This window comes from Mytilus edulis, chromosome 5 (assembly GCF_963676685.1).
Source record: "Mytilus edulis chromosome 5, xbMytEdul2.2, whole genome shotgun sequence".
NCBI lineage: Eukaryota > Metazoa > Mollusca > Bivalvia > Mytilida > Mytilidae > Mytilus > Mytilus edulis.
The window spans coordinates 68,103,061-68,126,592 of NC_092348.1; the positions used below are offsets into that span (position 1 = coordinate 68,103,061).

General features: G+C 30.8%; 1 protein-coding gene across 3 annotated transcripts in view; it reads left to right on the top strand.

The window, feature by feature from the left end:
- The window catches only part of LOC139524336 (electroneutral sodium bicarbonate exchanger 1-like), a 48,450-nt gene extending 32,630 nt beyond the window's left edge, over window positions 1-15,820 (top strand). For 2 of the 3 annotated variants that reach the window (XM_071319098.1, XM_071319097.1), the window contains exons 8-20: window positions 744-890; window positions 1,120-1,190; window positions 1,769-1,943; window positions 2,372-2,505; window positions 2,932-3,451; window positions 4,912-5,025; window positions 5,420-5,584; window positions 7,856-8,034; window positions 8,567-8,639; window positions 10,118-10,186; window positions 10,728-11,051; window positions 13,852-13,917; window positions 15,411-15,620. In XM_071319098.1, the coding sequence (XP_071175199.1) occupies window positions 744-890; window positions 1,120-1,190; window positions 1,769-1,943; window positions 2,372-2,505; window positions 2,932-3,451; window positions 4,912-5,025; window positions 5,420-5,584; window positions 7,856-8,034; window positions 8,567-8,639; window positions 10,118-10,186; window positions 10,728-11,051; window positions 13,852-13,917; window positions 15,411-15,488 (2,115 nt within the window). In that variant the 3' untranslated portion in view covers window positions 15,489-15,620. Of the gene's footprint in view, window positions 1-743; window positions 891-1,119; window positions 1,191-1,768; window positions 1,944-2,371; window positions 2,506-2,931; window positions 3,452-4,911; window positions 5,026-5,419; window positions 5,585-7,855; window positions 8,035-8,566; window positions 8,640-10,117; window positions 10,187-10,727; window positions 11,052-13,851; window positions 13,918-15,410 lie in introns of all 3 variants that reach the window. The other variant, XM_071319096.1, reaches the window with a different exon arrangement.
- Window positions 15,821-23,532: the final 7,712 nt, after the last annotated feature.

Below are 23,532 nucleotides of genomic sequence, written 5' to 3' on the forward strand. Positions count from 1 at the left end.
CGAGAACAAAACCGGTATGCCACGTTTTTTTGGTATCTGGGATAAAGCGGGTAAACAAGTTGAATCTGGGAAAAAAGAAGAGAAAAAGTGGGAAGTGGGAAAATATTACAAAAAAAGCGAGATTGGAAAAAGAGCTTATCCGTGCCATCCCCACTTCAAACAAAACTTAACTAAAAACTGAATGATAGGACAAATTGATATCCGAATCCGAATTAGTATCTTTTCTATTGGTAAGAAAGATAAATGTCATTAAAAGTTTGACTTGTGCAGTTATATATTAAAGTTTGTTTTCGATGCAAAATGGAGCTGGTCAAATGGAAATGTTTTAAAAAGTTGATTTAGGCAACTTTGTGTCACTGGTACGTCCCTCAATCAGAAGTTTTACCCATACCGTAAAGTCAGTTATAAAAAATTCCCGAAATGACAAAATGTTGAGCAATGCAAAAGAAAAAAATCAACGGTCTAAAAAACCAGCTGTATTAGTATAAACGGAAATGATTTGACTCATTAGATCTGCACACAAAGCACAAATACTCAAAAACAAACATAAAAAACAAAAGACCAACAATCCCGATCTAAGAGCACTCTCAGTTACTGAAACCTTGCTCGAATTCAATATCAACTAATTTGAAAAATATGTATCGTCAACGGTTAGAATCAGTAAAATATCAAAATCATTTGAAGATTAAAAAACTAAGAGATCTCTTGTAAGTTAAACATTGAATTTTTGTATCAATCTGCAGATTTTCAGTGAGGTTGCATACAAAGCAAAATCAAGGGAAGATATAATGCACGGATTTGACGAATTTCTAGATCAAACAACAGTTCTTCCTCCTGGCCAATGGGATCCAGAAATACGTTTAGAACCGCCGACGAAAGTACCATCTCAGGTCTGTAATTTATAAATTATTTTTATTATAATAATTTCTTTCTCAAGTATATACAAATGAAAAGAAATATAACTTCTTCTATGCTGCATATTATTTTTGTGATAATTAAATTATCAGAAACTGTTTTAATCTGTGATTGTATTAGGGTTAAACTTTTTTTTCTAGTTCCCTGAATATTTTGTTATCAATGTCACTGCTCTTATCTTATAAAGTTCCCTCTATCACACAGGAGGGACGAAGGCGGTTTGAATCAATCGCTGAAGAGGAACACAGTGATCCTACACTAGTACGCACTGGAAGGTAGATAATATTTGTAAAGTGTTCTTATCTAGAATTTGTTAAAGATCTTTAAATTTTATATTTTTGTGGTTGGTCCCTTTGTTTTTGTTTTTTTTGATAAATGAATAAAAAGTAAGATTCCAAATTGCAATTTACAATATTAAAGAGACAGAGTAGACCAAACTGTTCTCAAAGAATTAGAGCAGATTTCAGTCAGTATGTAGCTAAGGGTAATATCTTTGGTTAGCTTGCTTGTTAGCTGAACCGTGAAGTCATTGTTAGGTAAGGTATACTACCCTCCTTTTAAAGTAGCTTAGTCCTACAGAGAGATAGATTGGTTATCTGTTGGGCTAGTCTATTATTACAGGAGGGTAGTTTACCTAACCTAACAATGACTTCACGGTTCAGCTAACAAGCAAGCTAACCAAAGATATTACCCTAAGCTTCATACTCACTGAAATCTGCTGTAACACTATATGTGTTACTTTATTATTTTTATTAAAAACTAGTTTAGATATTCTAGTGAAAAGTAAGGTTATTTTTCAAAGGTTAATTATATCACAAAATTATATTCAGATTCTTATTTTACATTTGTACAGATTATTTGGTGGTCTGATTGAAGACATAAAACGAAAGGTTCCATTCTACATCAGTGACTTCAAAGATGGTTTTCACATACAGTGTCTCGGTGCTGTTCTTTTTATGTATCTAGCCACACTAACACCTAACATTACATTTGGAGCTTTACTAGGACAATCAACACAACACTACATGGTACGTGACACTTATAAAGCAAACTAATGTAAAAAAAGAAGAAACGGTTTAATAAATCACAAAAAAAAAAAAAAAAAAAAAAATATATTTTACAAAATTGAAAAGTAAGAGTATATAAATTCTCCCCCCCCCCTTCAGCAAAAGATTCAGCAAAACAGTTTAACAGAAAAATAAGGTTCTATCACACTTTCGGCATAATCTTTGAATTGCTGTTTGATCGACTTTTAACCCATATTCAGTTTATTCATTCAGTGAGTCTGAAAGATGACTGACAATTGTAAAGTTTCCCTCGGTTTTAGTTTATACCCGGATTTATGACTTTATACTACTGTTGCCTTTTTTTTATAAATAGACATATACGAAAAATTCGTACAATGGTTTGATATATCATTTTCCCTCAGATTATCTATTATTTATTTCGTTTACAGGGAACAATGGAATGTATTGTAGCTGTTGCATTTGTGAATCTGGTTTTTGCATTGTTTGGTGGACAGCCATTGATTATAATGGGTAGTACCGGACCTGTACTTGTGTTGGAAATTATATTGTACACAATGTGTCGGTATGCAGAATCTTAATATTTCAAATCTTGTCTCGAATTTTATTTTAACTTTTTGAAAGACTTACGAATGCGATTGCATATTAGAAACGCATTGGTTTCATATATAAGTTATGATTACAATAAAGCGAACGAATTATTTACTTACAGTATAAGCTTTTTTAAGAATCTTGCCCTTACTGGTCGTTTTGTATTACAAAATGTGTCTTTTCAAAATACTATCTCAACTTATCCAAAACATTATTATCTTGACAGATTTATTTCCGTTAAGGATAAGTGCCATTCCAACAGTTTCCCATTCGTCAAGATCTGGGATTCTGAATTAAGATTAATAATGCTCCTCATCAACTATCTAAAATGACAATGTAAAAAACTATTTGAAAATAATTATCCAGATGTGTTTTTCTTTTACATCGTCTTTTCTTTTAGAGACAGTGACTGGGACTTTCTACCATTTCGATGTCTGGTAGGACTGTGGTCAGCTTTGTTTTTACTGATCATTGTTGCATTTGACTTAAGTGCATTAGTCCGTTACATAACAAGATTCACAGAGGAAAGTTTTGCTTGCCTAATTGCAATTATTTTCATAGTGGAATCCTTCAAGAAAATATTCTCAATAGCTGACACACATCCGTTTAATACCCATCCAGAAATTCCATTGGATTATACATGTTTCTGTGTCCCAAATAATCAATCAAGTGTCTATAATATGACCACGGTGCCATTGACTACTTATGCCTTCAATTCAACCACGGATACAATTACAAACTGGACCAACGTACAAAGAGAAGACTGTGCCAGACTAGGAGGTGTTCTGGAAGGTTCTGGCTGTGGTACTACAGTCTATCATGACAATGTATTTTTCTTGTCGTTTATTATTGGTGTTGGAACATTCGGTGTTGCATGGGCATTGGTGAACATGAAGAAAAGTACATTCTTCCCAACAGTTGTGAGTTCTTTTAACTTTATGTTTACTAAAGTCATTCAAGATACCAGGGTTAAGTTTTTGACATACCAGACGCATATTCCGTCTATATAATACTCAGATTATTCGCCACTGGCACTGGAAACAAAACAGTTTCAAATCATAATCAAGTATTGCAAAGTTGTAGAGAGAGAATAGACCAAAAAAACGTAAAGTTGAGTCAAATATAATGAAAGCATTATGCTTAAATCATATTAAGAGACATATTTTCTCTTGTTTGATAAAATAATCGAAACGTCTAAGCCAGTGTCTAGGATTATACAGATTTGTTTACAAAGATACGTTTAAATGCCTTCGATTAAATGTAAAACAAGCTATTTTTTTAACATGGAATTATTTTGAATTGAAAAAAATGGAATTTGCGTAATATTTTGTGATTGATATTTTTAATAAATTCTATGTTTCTTATGTACTTAAATGTTCTGTGCTGTTCACAACACTTTCTATTTCAAAGAAGGTAGACTAAGTACATTTTCAATAGAATGTACTGTGCCGTGCACATCTCTATCTATACAAAATACATTGTATGGAAAGTGTTATGAACCGCTCAAAACATTATAATATCAAGTAAACATGGAACTTATTAAAAATTTCAAGAACAGGAAATTAGGCAAATTCCATAATTAAAAATAATACCAAGTATAAATGATAGCCTGTTGTAATAAGAATATGGACCAATGAAATTTTATTGAATTAAAGTCAAACCACAAATTAGGTAATAGGCAATAAAGTTAGAAAACCTGCAAATAATCGCCTTTGATAAAAAAAAAAGATAATAAAACTAAATGTGTGAATTACCTTATTTAGTCATAGTCAGTTTACAGTGTACACTGAATATACTTTAATCAAAGAGAGATAACTTTAAATCTTCAAATTAATTTTACCACATACAGCCATAAACAATTGAACTTTTTGATTAATGATTTAAATATCCTGGGTTTTCTTAGTGCATTTCCATCATATTGTATTTGTCAATCTTTATTAATTGCATTTATTACCAAAAAATCAATAATAAATCATTTCAATACAGACTCTGAACTCTTACTCTTTCATTTATTTATTTAAAAATGCAGAATACAGATTGTAAATCTTATTTCTGAAAATGACTGTGATTAACCTATATTGTGCAAGTAAATGTTTCGTGGTTTTAATTTATTTAATTGTTTGACATTTTATTTCTAGACTTTGTACATAGTTATTGTTTGAATCGTTTAAAAAAAGGCTCATCATAGACATCAGAATTATAAGAGACAACAATAGTTAACCGATGTCCCAAAGTCTTGAATCCGTTTCAAATATCTAACCAATAAAAGAAGCATAAAGGAGATTATTAATGTTTTCATTCTAAACGAGATATCTGTAGTTATTTACTTCGAGTATTTTAAATAACTTTCAATATAAAATTTAAGCTGATTTGATTTCAGGTACGTCAAACAATTGGAGATTTTGCAGTTTTCATATCTATTTGTTCAATGGTTTTACTTGATGTACTTCTTGGTGTTCCAACTCCAAAGCTAATGGTACCAAATACAATTCAGGTTTGTTTAAACTTGTCAGTAAAAAACGATTTCAGATCTATTGTGATATGCTCAGAGCATATTCTTCTTCCAGAAAAATAAATCTATCTATATCAACTTACTGTTGTTACAATTTAAAGGTAGAAAAGATGTCTTCTGTCATCTTGGATTGTGGAGTAGCAGTAAACAATCGGTCTAGATCTTTATGATAACATAGTATTTTAGATTGATTCATTGTTTTTTACTTGACATAATAACGCAAGATATATAAGATAAGCACACTAAAATATTTCTCTAAATATATAAATTTATTTTGTTTTGTTTTAAAAGAAAACCTCAAGTTTATCAAATTCTGTCGTTTTAAACCTAGACCTCAATCTTCCTTAATACAAAAAAGGATTTTAATTTTCTGCAGCCTTCCCGGCCAGATAGACCATGGTTCATAAGTCCATACAGTGCCCACAACCCATGGTGGGTGTGGATAGCTACAGCTTTGCCAGCGTTAGTGGCTGTGATTCTGATCTTTATGGACCAACAAATAACAGCTGTCATCATTAATAGAAAAGAAAACAAACTTAAGGTAAGATTCCATGCTAGGTTAGATAATATTCTTTATTGTTTGAACTTGAGTAGCATTATTTTGTTCAACCATATTCCATTCATTTCGTTCTTACTCTTGGAGCAATTAATGATCCATGGTTAATATTACTCCTTGTACCCCAGTTCACCAAAAATGAAAACAATGTTACATCATTGGGTAATTTTCCATGGTTTATGACGTTTTAAACCAATCACAACGTTTTGTAGTATGTTTTAGAAATTTAAGTATTTTCCGTAGATATGAAATATTAATTCTAATTTGGTAAGGCAACATAATTGTCAGCTAGAATAAAGAAATTTTCTTACTCTGATTTAAATTTTTTTAACTTAAAATTAAAACTTAATGGTCATATATCCCAATCTATGATAGTCTTTTAATCATTGTGAAATTTCTCAATTCGTGTTGGGTTTTTTTCTAATTTTGAACACATTTATTGATGGAACAAATATTTTCATTATATTTCACTGCTTTAAAGGTGTCATCTGTATTATCATTGCAAGGCCAGATGATCAATAACCAATGTCTTTCATTGGGTAATAATACACAAACTAAAATAAAAGAAATATGAACTAAATGATTAGGTTACTTTTATACATTATAGGTCCATTATTTCATATTCAAGCTGAAATAATTGTAAGTAAAAGTGTGGCGTTTTAGAACGTATGTAATAATTATGTTTCATAGTGTCATCGAATTAATCGCATAGAATATTGCTGCATATATCTAATATGTTTAATATCATGTATACATATATATTTTTCTAATATGTCTACTAATATGCTTATGTTTACTTTACATATAATATGAATAATATCTAGTATTTCTCGATGCATAGATCTAATTGTGTGTTCCCGTTTGAATTTGTTTTACAGTACTACTGCATTGACATTATTTGTAACTAATCTTTCTCAAATTGTCCTTTATTAAATTTAAAAATTATAAAAAAAACTAAGGTGTCAACTCCTCAAGAAAAGGTGACCTTAAATTGATTTGGGTCCTGTTTTTGTCATACAGGTCTTCAATAAAATTAACGGTACCAATTTTCTTGCACCAGATGCGCATTTCGACAATACATGTCTCTTCAGTGATGCTCGTGGCCAAAATATTTGAAATCCAAAGCTTATATAAAAGATGAAGAGCTATAATCCAAAAGGTCCAAAAAGTATAGCCAAATCCGTGAAAGGAATCAGAGCTTTGCATGAGGGAGATACATTCCTTAATTTATAATAATTTCTATCATTTTGTAACAACAAATTTTAATAACACAAAAATCTTCAACTGTTTCGTTTTTATACATCCTCGGCTCTCAAATATTTGGCATACATAATGATCATAGAAGATACTATTCCAAAATACAAAATTGTCAAAAATATAAAATTACAAGGACCACAACAGCTACGATGTTGCAAATACCCCCCGAACAACTCACAAGCAAATGACTGTGTTGTTACATTAAACGGTACCAATGTCACTGCATCCATGCCGATGATCATTCCGACAAATATAGCGTCTTTAGTGATGCTCGTGGCCAAAATGTTCAGCAAAAAACCTAAAACACACGTTAAAAATATTATAGTCATACTCGAACAAGGAATCACAGCTTTGCTTAAAGTTGTTCTTTGTTGTTCCATTAACTTTTCATTTTAACAACGCATCTGGGTTTGAGTTGTCTCAACTTTCTGTGTATCATAGTCATGAAACATAGAATTGCATTAAATAATTAAAAAAGTGTGTATAGAATTGAAAACCCCTCATTAACCATAAAATATTTCCCTAATTTTCAGCAAAACATTTTTAACTATAAGAAACTTTGCTTATATATGTCAAAATAAACATAAACGTATCTAGATAATATGACAAATGTTGGTTTTCTCCGAATATCATTCGACTTTTTCATGATCTTGTCTGCATCGTTCATAAATAGTGTGTGACGTCATTTTATGATATGTCTGATCAAGGGGGATTAGTTTGGTACGAAAGAAACTTGTTCCAAAAGCAGCATAACGAACTAATTTTGCACAAACAGTGTGTTACTTCATTTGTTATATCTAGAAGAAGAAGAAGAACTTGATGTAATAACCATCTATTTTTTTTTGTTACGTGTTTTCATTACAATTTATACGTTTGAAATATTGATTGTTTCTATATGGAAGGTAGTATGTTACAGCTGTGGTGTCTGCAGTAGGCATGAGGAGTAAACTAATACAGATATAAACATGCAAAATTTACAACGATTTCTTTTATTTATAGAAAGGTTGTGGTTACCATTTAGATTTGACAATAACAACGTTTTGCCTTGTGGTGTGCTCATTCTTTGGTCTGCCTTGGTATGTTGCTGCTACGGTCCGATCAATGGCACATGTGAACAGTCTTAAAATGGAATCTGAATGTACTGCACCCGGTGAGAAACCAGTATTCCTTGGTTGTAGGTAAGTTAATCATACATATATAATGTATCTAAAACGAATACATAGTGTTCATACTGGCTTTTGCTATATTTCAATTGAAATACTAGTATTTGATAAAACGTGGAAAACTTATATATATGAATAATATCTAGTATTTCTAGACGCATAGATCTAACTATGTGTTCTCGATTGAACATTTCTTACAGTACTTTGGCACTGACCTGATTTACAATTAATCTTTCTCAAATTGTCTTTTATTAAATTAAGAAATTAAAAAAACTAAGGTTTCAACTCCTCAAGTAAAGTTGACCTTAGATTAATTTAGGTCTTGTTTGTGTTGTTTATTCTTTAGTTTTCTATGTTGTGTCATGTGTACTATTGTTTGTCTGTCTTTTTCATTTTTAGCCTTAGCGTTTCAGTTTATTTACGATTTATGAGTTTGACTGTCCCTCTGGTATCTTTCGTCCTTCTTTTAGACTTTTACCTTAAAATGTGTATAAGTCATATATTTCATTTTGTAAAGAAGCTGTAGATCAGTTTATTTTACTTTCAGGGAACAGCGCCTTACACCTTTGATTATTGCAATTCTAAATGGATGTTCTGTTTTTATGACAAGTATTTTACAAGTAGGTAGAAAATTTAAGGTAAACAGTTATCAAAGGTACCAGGATTATAATTTAGTACGCCAGACACGTGTGTAAGACTCATCAGTGACGCTCATATCAAAATATTTAAAAGCCAAACAAGTGCAAAATTAAAGAGCATTGAGGATCCAAAATTCCAAAACGTTGTGCCAAATACGGCTAAAGTAATCTATACCTGGGATAAGAAAATCCTTAGTTTTCAAAAAAAATCAAAGTTTAAAAGTTATAAAAAATGACCACATTATTGATATGAATTCATGTCAACACCGAAATGTTGACTACAGGGCTGGTGATACCCTCGGCGACGAAACGTCCACCAGCAGTGGCATCGACCCAGTGGTGTGAAGTGATATGTTTAAAATGAATCATTTCTTCACAAAATCTTTTTATGAGGGAAGAGGACTTTTCAGCTCTGCAAATTATTGATTGAACAAAAAGCTTTTATGTCATGAATATTGATAACATTTTGTTTTATCTGAGTATAGCCTTTACGAAACTGAACAATAGTCCCTGCAGCTAACTGCTGACACAATATCAAAGTAATTACAACCAGGGTTTAAACACTTACTGCCATGTCATCTATATCCGGGAAATTTTCAGTCCACCAACATTGTTATTGAATCAAATGGAAGAAACAAATATCGAGATCAAGTTGCGCATTTAAACTCATATTTCTCGTATATAACCAATGTTTGTATTCAGGCTAATACAGATGGGTAACACCACTGCATTGTCGCAAAACCATAAATTAAACAGATGCATGCTCATACTCATAAAGAAGGTCACCAAGGTTAAATTGGGCCAATCAAAAATGGTCAGTATTCTTGTTTTACCTTCACCCAAGATGACTTTGCATCAGTAACACGTAACAAAGCATTTATACACATTCAGTAAGTGAGAATTTTCAGCTGCTGCAAGACAATTGTTAAGGTGTTATACCACCATTGATTTTCCCCTATTAGTCTTTGTTTAATTTGCACTTTTCCAAAAAAATGTGCAGAATTTATCTTTGTTTAAAATAAAGAAATGCTTGGCATGAGTAAAGTTTTATCCTGTCCAATACTATAGAAAAAAATTCACATAACATTTCATTGTTTATAAGAAAATAACCATCATTGGAAGTTAACCAATCAAATGTCTCCCCTTATTCTATCTGTGTACAAGGTTTAGTTATCATGTAACCTCAAGATTACAAAATATTCTATAGAAATCCCAAATAAAAAGTAATGGTGTTTTGAAATACCCAAGACATATGTTTATGACACAGATTTTTTTTTACTGCAATGAAATGTAGGATTAATAACCTACAACTGTCAAATTCAAGGGAATATTTTGTTCGACCTACTATCGTATACAACCGGATGTGACGTACCATGATTTGGTGGTATTACACCTTATGTTGCCTTTTAACAAGTATGGATATAAATATTTTTTAATAATTTATAATTGATTTATTCTAGCTCGTACCAATGCCTGTTTTATATGGTGTATTTCTTTATATGGGAGTGTCGGCACTCAGGGGAATGCAGGTATGTTTAAAAAAACAACAACAACTTGAATCTATCAATAACCAGTGAGAAAATGCTAACTGCGACTTTCTATTTGCATACTTTTTAATTTAACAAATATTTCAACTGTCATACACATAGACATTTATAGAATAGCAAATATAGTTGAATAAAAAAATGGTTTGGTATGTGAGAATACGTGTTGTAACTATTATACAAAAATCGCAAAAATAGTGCTTGTCAAATAATGAAACTATCTCCTTGGGAAATCTTTAACATGTTATCATTAAAGATACTGAACACAACAGATTATTTATGAGTATAAAAAGTATATGTAGATTTTTATACTCGAATTTTATGGTTTTGTTGTCATTGTAGACATTGAGTTGAAATTCAAAGTACCGTTTGTGTCATTCACAACACTTATTTAGATAAACCTTGCATCTTTCAAAACCAGTTTATAGGGAAAAATATGTCGGGAATAGTTCATGGAATTATTTAGAAATAAAAGAAATGAGGTAGTAAAACTTGCTCATCTTAATCCAAGTCTTTTATTTTATAGTTTATGGACCGTATGATGATAATGCTTATGCCTGCCAAATATCAACCGGACCATATGTACCTTCGACACGTCAGGATAAAACGAGTTCACCTGTTTACATTTTTTCAAATTTTATGTTTGGGAATACTATGGGCCATTAAAGCTGTAAAAACTATATCTATCGTTTTTCCTGTTATGGTCTTGGGTACATGTTTTGTAAGAAAGGGAATGGAAAGAATTTTTTCAAAGAATGAATTAAAATGGCTGGACGAACTTATGCCGGAAGACAAAATGATGAAACAGGAAGACGAAGGAGAATTAATTGTTGACGACGATGATATGGACGTAAGTCTTTATATCTTTTTACTTTAATGATAATGTATTTCATAATCTTGTACATTGTAATAATCTTTTGATTGACGTAACAAAAATGAATTTTCAAAACATTCGCGTTAGTTGATGTATTTTTTCCAGTATTATACTTCCTTCCTTTTTGTCAGTCTTTTTTTCCGAGTTTTTTTAGATTTGTGTCAATCTTTTTTTCGAGTTTTTTTAGATTTGTGTCAATCTGTTCATATAAAATGGCACACTTCATCGTTAACTGATTGTTATTACAATGAATTTTACTATCTGACTAAATATCAAAGCTTATTATTTTTTTCTGAATGCTTTTTGTACAATCATTTAAATATATCATATTGTATTTATTCTATCTATGTAGGATGTAGATAATGTAAGCATTAAACAAAAAATAAAAATCCATTCATCGCACATCACGTTAATATATTCCCTAACCAGAGATTATAATATATGCTTCAAACGCCTATTGCATGTATAACAAAGCTTCAAGGATTGCTCATTTTGCACACAATTTTTTCACATATATTCAAACTGTTTGTTTCAGCATCTAATTCAGTTTAACAATTTACCATTTTTGGCATTTGATACACTGTTCCCCATTTTTAATAATTATACTATCTTTTCTTATGTTTATCTTCTGCAAAGTTTGAGGAATAAAGTAAACATTCAAAAATCCTTCAGGGTTTAATTTTGTGAGGGATAGAATTTTATCGTATTCATTGTATATATTTTTAATAATGGAAAACCAATTTTCAGCCTTTAAATTCGGTTATATATTTTTTCTGAACACATGGGAACTAGAAATGATTAGTTGAATGATCAAAGGTAAATATGCTTATAAATCATTTCTGCATTAAGTTAACTTGTGTACTAAATTTCGGACCTAATACAACTAGCTATATCATAATCATGTTTTATACTAAGGTTAAAGGTATCGGTGTTTGGTGTATATATTAACAAATGAAAATGTGTATTACAGGTTTTGGGGATATTCCTTTTGGTTCTATCATACAAACATGAAGTTTCTCCTTTTTTTATTCATTTAAACATAATATCAAATAAAGAATACATCGTTTAACTAAAACATTTATCTTACGTGAAGGGGTACAGCAAAGATTAAAATGTAACATTAAAAGTCTAAATCATGCCATAAAATACAGAAATATGATAGAAAATGTGGAATACATTACGTTATAAGTAAGATTTAGTATAATATATATATGTATCACAAAAAGGTCAGTAGTTCAGCAAAAAAAAAGATGTTCTGTAAGGTACAGTATATTTTCCGCACCAAATTATAGAAATTGAAAGAGTGTTTGCTTGTAGCATAGATGTATAAACCTATACATCTATGTTTGTAGTTTAATCTGATATTGATGCCATCTTAGAATTATTACTTAACAAATATCGGTACTCATATGATTGTCGTATGATGTGGCTATAAGTCGATTGGCTAGAATGAAATATAGAATTGCGAACTTGTCCTGGACTGAGGAAGATATCAAATTAAAGTATAGGTATTCAAGATTAGATCAACAGTATGTACTTGGCGAGTTATGATACCGTTAAGTACTCCGTACTTTTTAAGAAAGGTCGAACTTGTTATATGACTAAATCAGTTTACTGGAAATCAGCATGTCGATACTTACTTGGTTATCAGTGACTTGTATATAATATATTTCGCTTGTATGTATTTTATACTCATTGTTTATGCTCATTTGAACTGGTTTGCATAGAAAGCAAGAAATAAAAAATCTTAATGATAAAGTAAATATAATGACACATTGTATAAATTATGTATAGTTTAATATGAATGTTTTGGAGGTCATACCATAAAGAAATATATTGACGACTTTATGGATCATTTTCACCCTTTTCAGTAAAAAATAGACAACATCAATCTATGTTTACTTTTAGGTGTTTTTTTCTGAGTTCATCAGTTTTTTAAACAAAGTTATTTTTTTTTGGTCTGCTTTAATATAATAATTTCACCTTGATTTTTCAGTTCCGGTTAACTTGATCTTAAACGTTTTTGTTTTGGAAATTTGTTGTTTTCATAAACTGTCTTGATATATTTTGTATTCTACGCATAACACATAATTTGTTTTCATTATGTAATTATGTAACGTATTATCGCTGTTGAACCGCATTTTCTTTGTTAAATCAGGTTTTTATTTAGTCATATTTAACACTATAAAAACAACGATTGAGTCTTGTGAATTTTGTATTTCAAGACGGGTTACAAAAATCGAATTTCTTTCTGCAGGAGTCTTCGTTTTATTTAGAATCTCTATGCTATCGGACTTTAATTAGAACGTCCGAGTTGAATAGTTTTAAAAGAGGAATAATGTGTGCATCCTTGAAAGGAAGGGGTGTATAATAAAAAAAAGTGGAAAAGAAAGCAAAGGCAAAAAATACCAAAATGACATTCAAAATCATTAGTCGAAAAACAAAATGACACTGCTACGTCAAAAAATAAAAAATAAGAAAAAAATACGGTAGATAACTTAGCAACACAAAATAGGAAATTGACGATAGGAAAAATGTTGCTTTATTTTCACTTAGGTAAAAACAAAAGAATTTATAAGCAAAAAGGTCAGATATTACTTAATTTTAGGAAAATAAGGTTTTTTTTTAACGAAGACTCGTTGGCAATTTTTTTTTTACTTTCTTCAAAATTATGTGTGAGTGGATTTAATCCAATGTTGTAGCAATGTATTGTATAAAACAAAATTGTCTTAAAAATTACAATATAAATAAAACAAGGCTTTGTTTTCGATTCAAGGATGAAGATGATGATGGTCCAATAGAGTTCTTACAGTTAAAGAAATACAGAAAAATAGGTTCAGTGGTAAGTTTAAACTACTAACTTAAAATACCAAATCATAAATTGTTACTTTATCAAACCGTTCATACAAGATTATACAACGTGATTCGCCTTTAAAAACAGTATTTACACATTGATATGGTCATAATTATAAACTTATAGTAACTGTTGGTTTTATAACTCATGAAAAAATTAACTTGGTTGGGAAAAGTGTTTTAGGAAAACAAACAAATTTTCTAGTCAAAGATACTCTTTAACTTTTTACTAATTTTTGCCTTTTTTCTTTTTTTGTTCAAGCGTCAATTATGAGTCTTTTGTACAAAATGTTACTTTATGTATCTATGATGAGTTGTCGCGAAGATTAGAAGGTTGTCCAGAAACATATTGGTCTGTGAAAATAGTTATGGTTTAGTGACGTTTTTTACTGTTTCTAATTGTGGGTTACATCAACGACCTGACCGTTTTTAACTATTACGAAACACTATTTTTGTCTATTATTTTACTTTTTCCCTCAGTGAACATACCATCAAGAAAAATTCCGAAACTGGATAATCTACTTCATATAGATATCTTTCTGTATGGAAAATGCAACAAATGGGAAACATCAAACTATTTAGATTTTTTACAGTCAACTTCCAATTTTTCATATAAATGTTACCAATTTAACAGTATAATTTAGGCAATTTATGTCACTTTAGTGATTTTCGTTGCTGAAAGTAAAAAATACTTATACAAACGTTGAAGAGTTGGTGAGACAAAAAAAAAGCAACAGTACAGCCAAACCTGCATGGACAAGTAATAAGAGCCATGCATGAGAAATTTCTTAATTTAAAATGATAACAAAAACATTAAAGTTAGTTCATACTTGTAATGAAGTACATGCTTCTGGGCTGTATCATACCCTCTGCTTAATCGTATGGCGTTTTATATCTCAATTGATACGTTACGCACAGGCATGTTATACCGACTTCGTTTACACTACAGTTGTGTGTTAACACAAAATCTCCCCAGCAGGGGGATTAGTAAGACTGACGGAAAAACTACGTTTTCTGTCACTATCAAGAATAAGGTGACGGGTACACATTATTTGTGTCTCGAATTTAAAGTTACGTAATAACAATGCTATATAGGGAATATAACATGGCTTTTTCAATAACACATCCGTATCAACACGAGGGATGATACGGTGTGTGATTTTGAAAAGGCTATATCATATATACTTTATTATATATACCTCACGAATACGTTTTTATGTGACATGACGTCATACAGGTTAAGACCCAGGTTTTATAAAGCCTTTGCATCGACGACGTGACGTCATACACTGTCAGACTGTCACATATTGATATAATCATGAACGATTTCCGTTGACCGTATTACGCATACAATGTATCTGTATTTACTACTAAGTATAAATTAAATGAAGTTTAACTTTAACCAATAAAAAGAAAATGCCTATACTAAATTAAAGTAATTTACAACAACTACTAGTGCATGTCATTTGATTATTTTTTTAGGAACACATGCCTTGGAATCTCAAACAGGACAGTAAAACAAAATACCGAAAAGGTCCAGATGACGAAAGCATTGTTTGAAATTAAGGAAACTTGGGGTGTTTTTTCATAAATGTGGAACATTAGCAAAAGTGCTAATTTCCATGCAAGTGCTATCGACTTGTATTGAGTTGTTTTGTTTCAGAGATTTTTTCATGGCTGGCCACATTAACTTTTGGTTAATTGTGTGGGTATTCATTTTTCGTTTCTTGTCTTTATTCAATAAGAATTTACTCAAACTGTTTTGTTTCAGAATGTTCTTTATTGATTATCGATTGAAGACTTGTTATTCTTAAACGTGTTATTACTTAAGTATATTCGGAAAGTATTTTTGAATAATAAAGTAGTGTTTTAATAAATAATATGCATATAAACTCCTTGTTTTAATTAATTTATATGGGCAACGTTTCCCTAGTGAGAAAATAGAAATAGATAAAGATAATGTACAAGTCTTTTTGGCATAGAACAATGGGGAGAAACAGGAGATACCAATGCTATTTAAAGTTTGACATGTTCGGTTGGAGTTTGTCTCGTGAGGACTGTTTCGGAAAAACACGTCGTTTTGCAGTCAAGATTAACATGATTCTTTATTTCTCAAGCACCATGTATATACAATGGTACAAAGAAGTTCATCAAAAGTTATAACATAACATAAACACACATGACAACGGATGAGATGAAAAAAATGAAATAAAAAAACAGCAGTGACAAAGAGTGGTGATTAACCACAAAGACACACTTGAAAAATTTGCACACCTTTGTTTTATTCTAATTTTGTGTTTTAATTGAAATAGTTTTCAAAACTTTAGTTAATTTTCAAATTATGTACTAGAAAAATATATCCAAATGATGTGCCGAAATTTTGCCAAAGAACTAATCTAAAAAATGTAATGAAATTCATCACCAATCTCGTTACCTTGACATAAATTAAAATATCTATAGTTATGTTCAATTTTATTCCATCTACCAGTTTCGATGAGTCACTTGTGGTTTCGCGTTCCAAATCTACAATCTGTTATTCTACCTTTATAACTTGAAATATTCAGATATTCTTCATACTTATTTTTTTTTAAATAGTATATGTTTATCAATGTTATAACTACCACTTTGTCGATACTTCTACTGGTAGACTATTAGAACCCGAGGGTATCACTATGAGTCAGTTCTTGTGTCTTGGCTTTAAATAAGGACTTTAAGGACATTTAATGTTAACACATTTGGAAATTGTTTTTAATCAATGAATATATCTCCAAAATGCAGAGCTCTCGATTCTCTGCTCGATTTTAGCTATACTTTTTTGTATTTTTCTGTTTATAAGCTCTACAGTTTTTAGTAAGCTTTGGACTTTCAAATGACTCGATCATCACTAAAGATAACTTATTGCGGAAATGCACAGCGTATGCAAATTTGTCCTGTTAATCACAAAAATACTGAACTCCGAGGAAAATTCAAAAAGGAAAGTCACTGTCGTAAAAGTGAGAGGTTTAGCGATATAAAACCAGGTTCAATCCACCATTGTCTTCTACATTTGAAAATGCCTGTACCAAGTCAGGAATATGACAGTTGTTGTCCATTCGTTTGATGTGTTTTGTCATTTTGTTTTATAATGTGATTAGGAACTTTCCGATTGAATTTTCCTCGAGTATTTTTCTGATTTTACTTTTTTCCTCAATTAAATGGCAAAATTAAAAGTTCAAACACATCAAACGTATTTAGTTTAAACATATTTTATTTACTCAAAGTAAAATGGATTGGACACAAGTAAGCCATACTTATGAAGTCCGCTCCGAATGACAATAATTTACAATACAACATTAATATGAGTATGCAACATCAAAATAAACAATATTTTACGAGTCTATCAATTGAGAAAAAAATTATACAGAAATAAATGTAAACATTGAAAACGATGATGATGATGATAATGATGACGCGAATGTACCGTAAATACATTTTTCTACATAACAAGAAATCTCTCAGACCTTTTGATAAATTTGAATACGTGTTTGAATATATTCACGTTTTGATCATATATGAGAGATTTGGACTACCAGATGTAAGTAACTTAACATTCAGTATAAGGTTCATCAGAAATTCTCTCTTGTGTGTATATAAAGTGCAGTCGAAAAGGAAATGATGTACAGTCTCAATGTTACATCCACAAAAGCAAGATGGATCAGCAATTATATTGACTCTAAACAAGTCATAGTTCAAGAAAGATGAGTAGCATCTGAATTATGTTAGAATCATATTTAGTTTCCTCGGTTCATATAGATAGTGCTTAGGTACATCTTTATTTGTGGTATTTAGCCTTTTTGAATAGGATTTTAAACTTTGATATAGATGTCATTGCCATTTCTCAGTTGTGCTCTGTACACTAGGTGGAACAAGTTTGCATAGATAATCCGGATCAAACGTATTATAACAACTTCCTGACTTGGTACAGGCATTTTCATATGTAGAAAATTGTGGATTGAACCTGATTTTATAGCTAGGTAAACCTCTCACTTGTATGACAGTCACATCAAATTCCATTACATTGACTTCGATGCGTGAACAAAACTAACGGACATAATACCCTAATTCAATTCTGAATTTTATCATAGGAAAAAATGTTAAAAATACAGCAGTCAACATTGTGTTATAGTCTTAATCACTAAAAAATCAAACCAATATGTAACAAATAAGCACAAATGGCATACAGACCAAGCATATTAGCCAATATTAAAGACAAGAATACACAAATTTATCATAGTACAATAACACAATGACGGGACAGAGCCACGTCATATATGTAACAAAGAAACATAAAAAGGCATACAGACAAAGCACACAGCAAAAATGAACGAAAAGCAACAAGAAAGTTTTACAATAGCACAATAACGGGGTGTATAAGTACAGAGCCACGCTATATGTATCGAAGTCATATAGACGAAGCACATTAGCAAAAATAAAAGACGAGAATACGAGAATAAGAATATGAGACTTTTCCTGGGGGGGGGGTACTCTTTTTGGTTGTTTTTTGTCAACGATGCACTACCTGTGATTAATTTTGCAACAAAACAAATACCCTTGTGTAGTGCATATCAGTTTGTTTTTTCCTATAAAGAATTCACGATTATGACAAACGAAAAATTACATAAACAAGAATTAAAGATACTAGCATGTATTTTGGGGGGAAACGAACACATATACAGACATAAAACATATGAAGCAATTGAATTAAAATTACTAACGTCCTACTTTATGACAAAACATTCTACGAAAAACAAATGTGACTGACACCAATAAAACGACAACCAGAGAACTACAGGCTCTTGACTTGGGATAGACACATGTAGAATGTAGCGGGTCTAAACATGTTTGACTTAGTATGTTTCAATCAAAATTATTGACTATAGCAACTAAATATAAATAGACTTTAGTATTACCTTACCTAAATATTCACTGCTTCATCAGTTGCATTAAATCATATATGACTAGTCAACGAAAAACATGTAGATCTGAAGGAAGAAATGGAAACATTGAGTAGTACATCCAATGAAAATGTACAAAAGTGATGATTTTTCTAAAAATTGTTTAATATTTCACAGTGGTATCTTAAATACTTTAAATATGTTTAAACCTGTTTATTTTACTTTTGACCTGAATTATTAATCCTTTATAAATTTCATTAACTATGTATTTGCATTCAGGTATCGAAGATCAAATTTATTCGTTCATTGTGTGTTAATTTGTGTTTTTTTATTGAGTTAAGCCTTCTATTTTATGCAGATGTTTGCACCTGTCCTAAGTCAGAAACATGATGTACAGTAGTTGTTGTCTGTTTATGTAGTTCATACGCGTTTTTACATAGATTAGACCTATGGTTTTCGTGTTTGAATGATTTTACATTAGTTATTTTTGGGGCCCTTTATAGCTTGCTGTTCGTTGTGAGCCAAGGTTCCGTGTTGAAGGCCGTACCTTGACCTATAATGGTTTACTTTTATAAATTATTATTTGGAGAGAGTTGTCTCCTTGGCACTCATACCACATCTTCCTATATCTATGAAATGTTAGGCATACAAGAAAGGTACATTGTGTTAATAGGATAACCTTGCCAGTAGACTAATACTTTAGTAAGTCTAAGGAACAGAAATCCAATTAATTAACTTGTGTTTATGCAGCTGATATTAACTATGTATGTGTAACTGCAGATAAGCAGCTCTGTTCTGATTTTGAAAAAAAATGAAACAGGAGTCGAAATTAGTTCAATATTTAATTAAGTTCCACTGAAACATAGGAAGCTTAATTTTGCTTTGCAAGTGTAAAATTTCATTATTTTTCTATATGTTGATTCAATAAAATTGACCCTTTCAATGCTTATATTATGAATATCGTGAAAGGCACAACAACCACCATGCATACTGAGATAAAATTGAGAATGGAAATGGGGAATGTGTCAAAGAGACAACAACCCGACCAAATAAAAAACAACAGCAGAGGGTCACCAACAGGTCTTCAATGTAGCGAGAAACTCCCGCACCCGGAGGCGTCCCTCAGCTGGCCCCTAAACAAATATATACTAGTCCAGTGATAATGAACGCCATACTAAATTCCAAATTGTTGAGAGTCAACTACTTTTTAAGATGTTTTTACAATCGCCTTTTATCGTAAAAAGTAAAATTACAAAAATACTGAACTTAGAGGAAAATCAATTCGGAAAGTCCATAATCACATGTCAAAATCAAATAACAAAACCCATTAAAAACGAATGGACAAGAACTTTCATATTCCTGACTTGGTACAGGCATTTTCAAATGTAGAAAATGGTGGGTTAAACCTGGCTTTATAGCGCTAATCCTCTCACTTTGATGACAGTCTCATCAAACTCCATTATATTTACATTGATGCGTTAACTAAACAGACACAATAAATAACACAGTCAAAATATGGGTACAACAGTCATCATCGTATAACAGTTTTAAAAGAAACAATTTAACAGAACACAAATCATATATCTACAAACACATATGCATTGGAATATCATGTAATACATTAATACGGATGTCAATTTGGTTCAATATTCAAGATTCAACAATCCAATTTTTTTTTTAAAAATTCTTGCATCCATTTTTAACATTCAACATTCAATTTCAATCTTCAACAATCAACATTTTTTTTTTCTTTCTTGCATCCATGTTCAACATTCAACATTGGATTTCAACATTCATCATTCGATTCAATATTTTTTCTTGTAATCATTTTCAACATTCAACATTTGTTTTCAACATTTGTTTACAACATTCGATTTCCAACTTTCAACATTCGTTTTCAACATTCAGCATTCGTGTTTAACATTTGATTTTCAACTTTAAACATTCGTTTTCAACATTCAGCATTCGATTTTTAACTTTCAACATTCAACATTCTATTTCAACATTCAACATTCTATTTCAACATTCAACATTCGATTTCAACATTCAACATCCGTTTTCAATATTCAACAATTAACATTAATTTTCTTTTTCTTTCATGCGTCCATTTTTAACATTCAACATTCGATTTCAACATTCAACATTCAACATTCGATTCAATTTTTTTTCTTGTATCCATTTTTAACATTCAACATTCGTTTTCAACTTTTGATTTTCAACTTTCAACATTTGTTTTCAACATTCAACATTCGTTTTCAACATTCAACATTCGTTTTTAACATACAACATTCATTTTCAACGTCCGATTTTCAACTTTCAACATTCGTTTTTAACATTCAACATTCGATTAAATTATTTTTTTTCTTGTATCCATTTTCAACATTCAACATTCGTTTTCAACTTTTGATTTTCAACTTTCAACATTTGTTTTCAACATTCAACATTCAACATTCGTTTTTAACATTCAACATTCATTTTCAACATCCGATTTTCAACTTTCAACATTCGTTTTTAACATTCAACATTCGTTTTCAATATTCAACATTCGTTTTATCATTCAACATTCGTTTTCAACATTCGTTTTCAACATTCGTTTTCAACTTTCGTTTATAACATTCAACACTAGTTTTCAACATTCGTTTATAACATTCAACACTAGTTTTCAACATTCAACATTCGTTTTAAATATTCAACATTAGTTTTCAACATTCAACATTTGATTTTCAACTTTCAACATTCGTTTTTAACATTCAATATTCGTTTTCAATATTCAACATTCGTTTTTACATTCAACATTCGTTTTTATGCCCCACCTACGATAGTAGAGGGGCATTATGTTTTCTGGTCTGTGACTCCATTCGTCCGTCCGTCTGTCCGTCCGTCTGTGGTTCCGTTCGTCCGTCCAGGTTTAAGTTTTTGGTCAAGGTAGTTTTTGATGAATCTGAAGTCCAATCAACTTGAAACTTAGTACACTTGTTGCTTATGAGATGATCTTTCTAATTTTTTTTAGCCAAATTAGACTTTTGATCCCAATTTCACGGTCCACTGAACATAGAAAATGAAAGTGGGAGTTTCAGGTTAAAGTTTTTGGTCAAGGTAGTTTTTGATGAAGCTGAAGTCCAATCAACTTGAAACTTAGTACACTTGTTGCTTATGATATGATCTTTCTAATTCTAATGCCAAATTAGATAATAACCTAATTTCACGGTCCATGGAACATCACCGGTGTCAACGTGATGATCGTAACTGCAGTTACGATCATCCCAATATGGCGGACACAAATATAGGGAAATTTTATAAGGCTGATTTCTCCACTTTAACAGCTTATTTTCATATTTGTATCATGTCAAGAAACATCTTTAGAAGCATTGCCATTGAAATATTTTTTCGGACCGGATGGAAAAGCAACAAGAAGAATGAAAATCGAGATACAAAAAATCACGATGATGATCGTAACTCTTGTTTATTTTTATCAACGATGATCGTAACTTTTACTTAAGATGATCGTAACTGTCTGTTCCAACGAAGCATTTTCTGATAAATAAGGACAAATAAAGCTGTCTAGTATGCGAGATAATGTACGTTATCAGCTGATTTTGTGATAATAATAAGGAACGATCACTGAGGGGAGGGTAACGTCCTATTGGTAAGTGCACAAATGGTTATGACTTCTCGAGATTTCGTATTTATTTTTTATCTAGTTCAATATTAAAATGCATTGGGGGTTAACAACTTTATATTGATTTCATATGTTTTATATAAATAAGATATTGAACAGTTCATATTAATGACCAGTTTGTTAAAAAAGGAGATTTTTTTCATCACACTTTATAGGGACAAATAGCACCTTTCGAGGATCTGGTATTTTTTGGGGAATTCAGACTTTATAGCTTCTTTTATTAACAGATTTGCGATTTTTAAAGGAGAGGTTGAAACAATAAAGCATTAAAAAGTTCAATCATATCTGTTGAATGAAAAAAAACCCAATGAAACCGTCAATAAAGGAAGCTACTATTTGATTTTTATTTGGGGGAGGGGTTAGGATGAATTATTTTGTCTTGCATTTTTTATGTTGAAATCTCTATCCTGCGTTTTTATTTTTACATCTTTTTATAAAAACAAGTCAAAGTTACGATCATCTATAGACGAAGTTACGATCATCATCGTGATTTTTTTAATCTCGATTTTTGTTCTTCGGGTTGTTTTTCTATAATTTATGAAAAACACATTCAATGGCAATGCTTATTAAGATTTTTTTTGATAGAAAACAAATCTGAAAATAAGCTGTTAAAGGGGAGAAATTAGCCTTCTAAAATATCCCTATATTTGTGTCTGCCATATTGGGCTGATCGTAATTGCAGTTACGATCATCACGTTGACGCCAGTGGAACATGGAAAAGGATAGTGCGAGTGGGGCATCCGTGTACTTAAGACACATTCTTGTTAACATACAACATTCGTTTAAACATTCAACATTCAACATTCGTTTTCAATATTCAACATAACATTCGTGTTTAATATTTGATTTTCAACTTTCAACATTCGTTTTCAACATTTAGCATTCGATTTTTGACTTTCAACATTCAACATCCGTTTTCAATATTCAACAATTAACATTATTTTTTTTCTTTCATGCGTCAATTTTTAACATTCAACATTCGATTCAATTT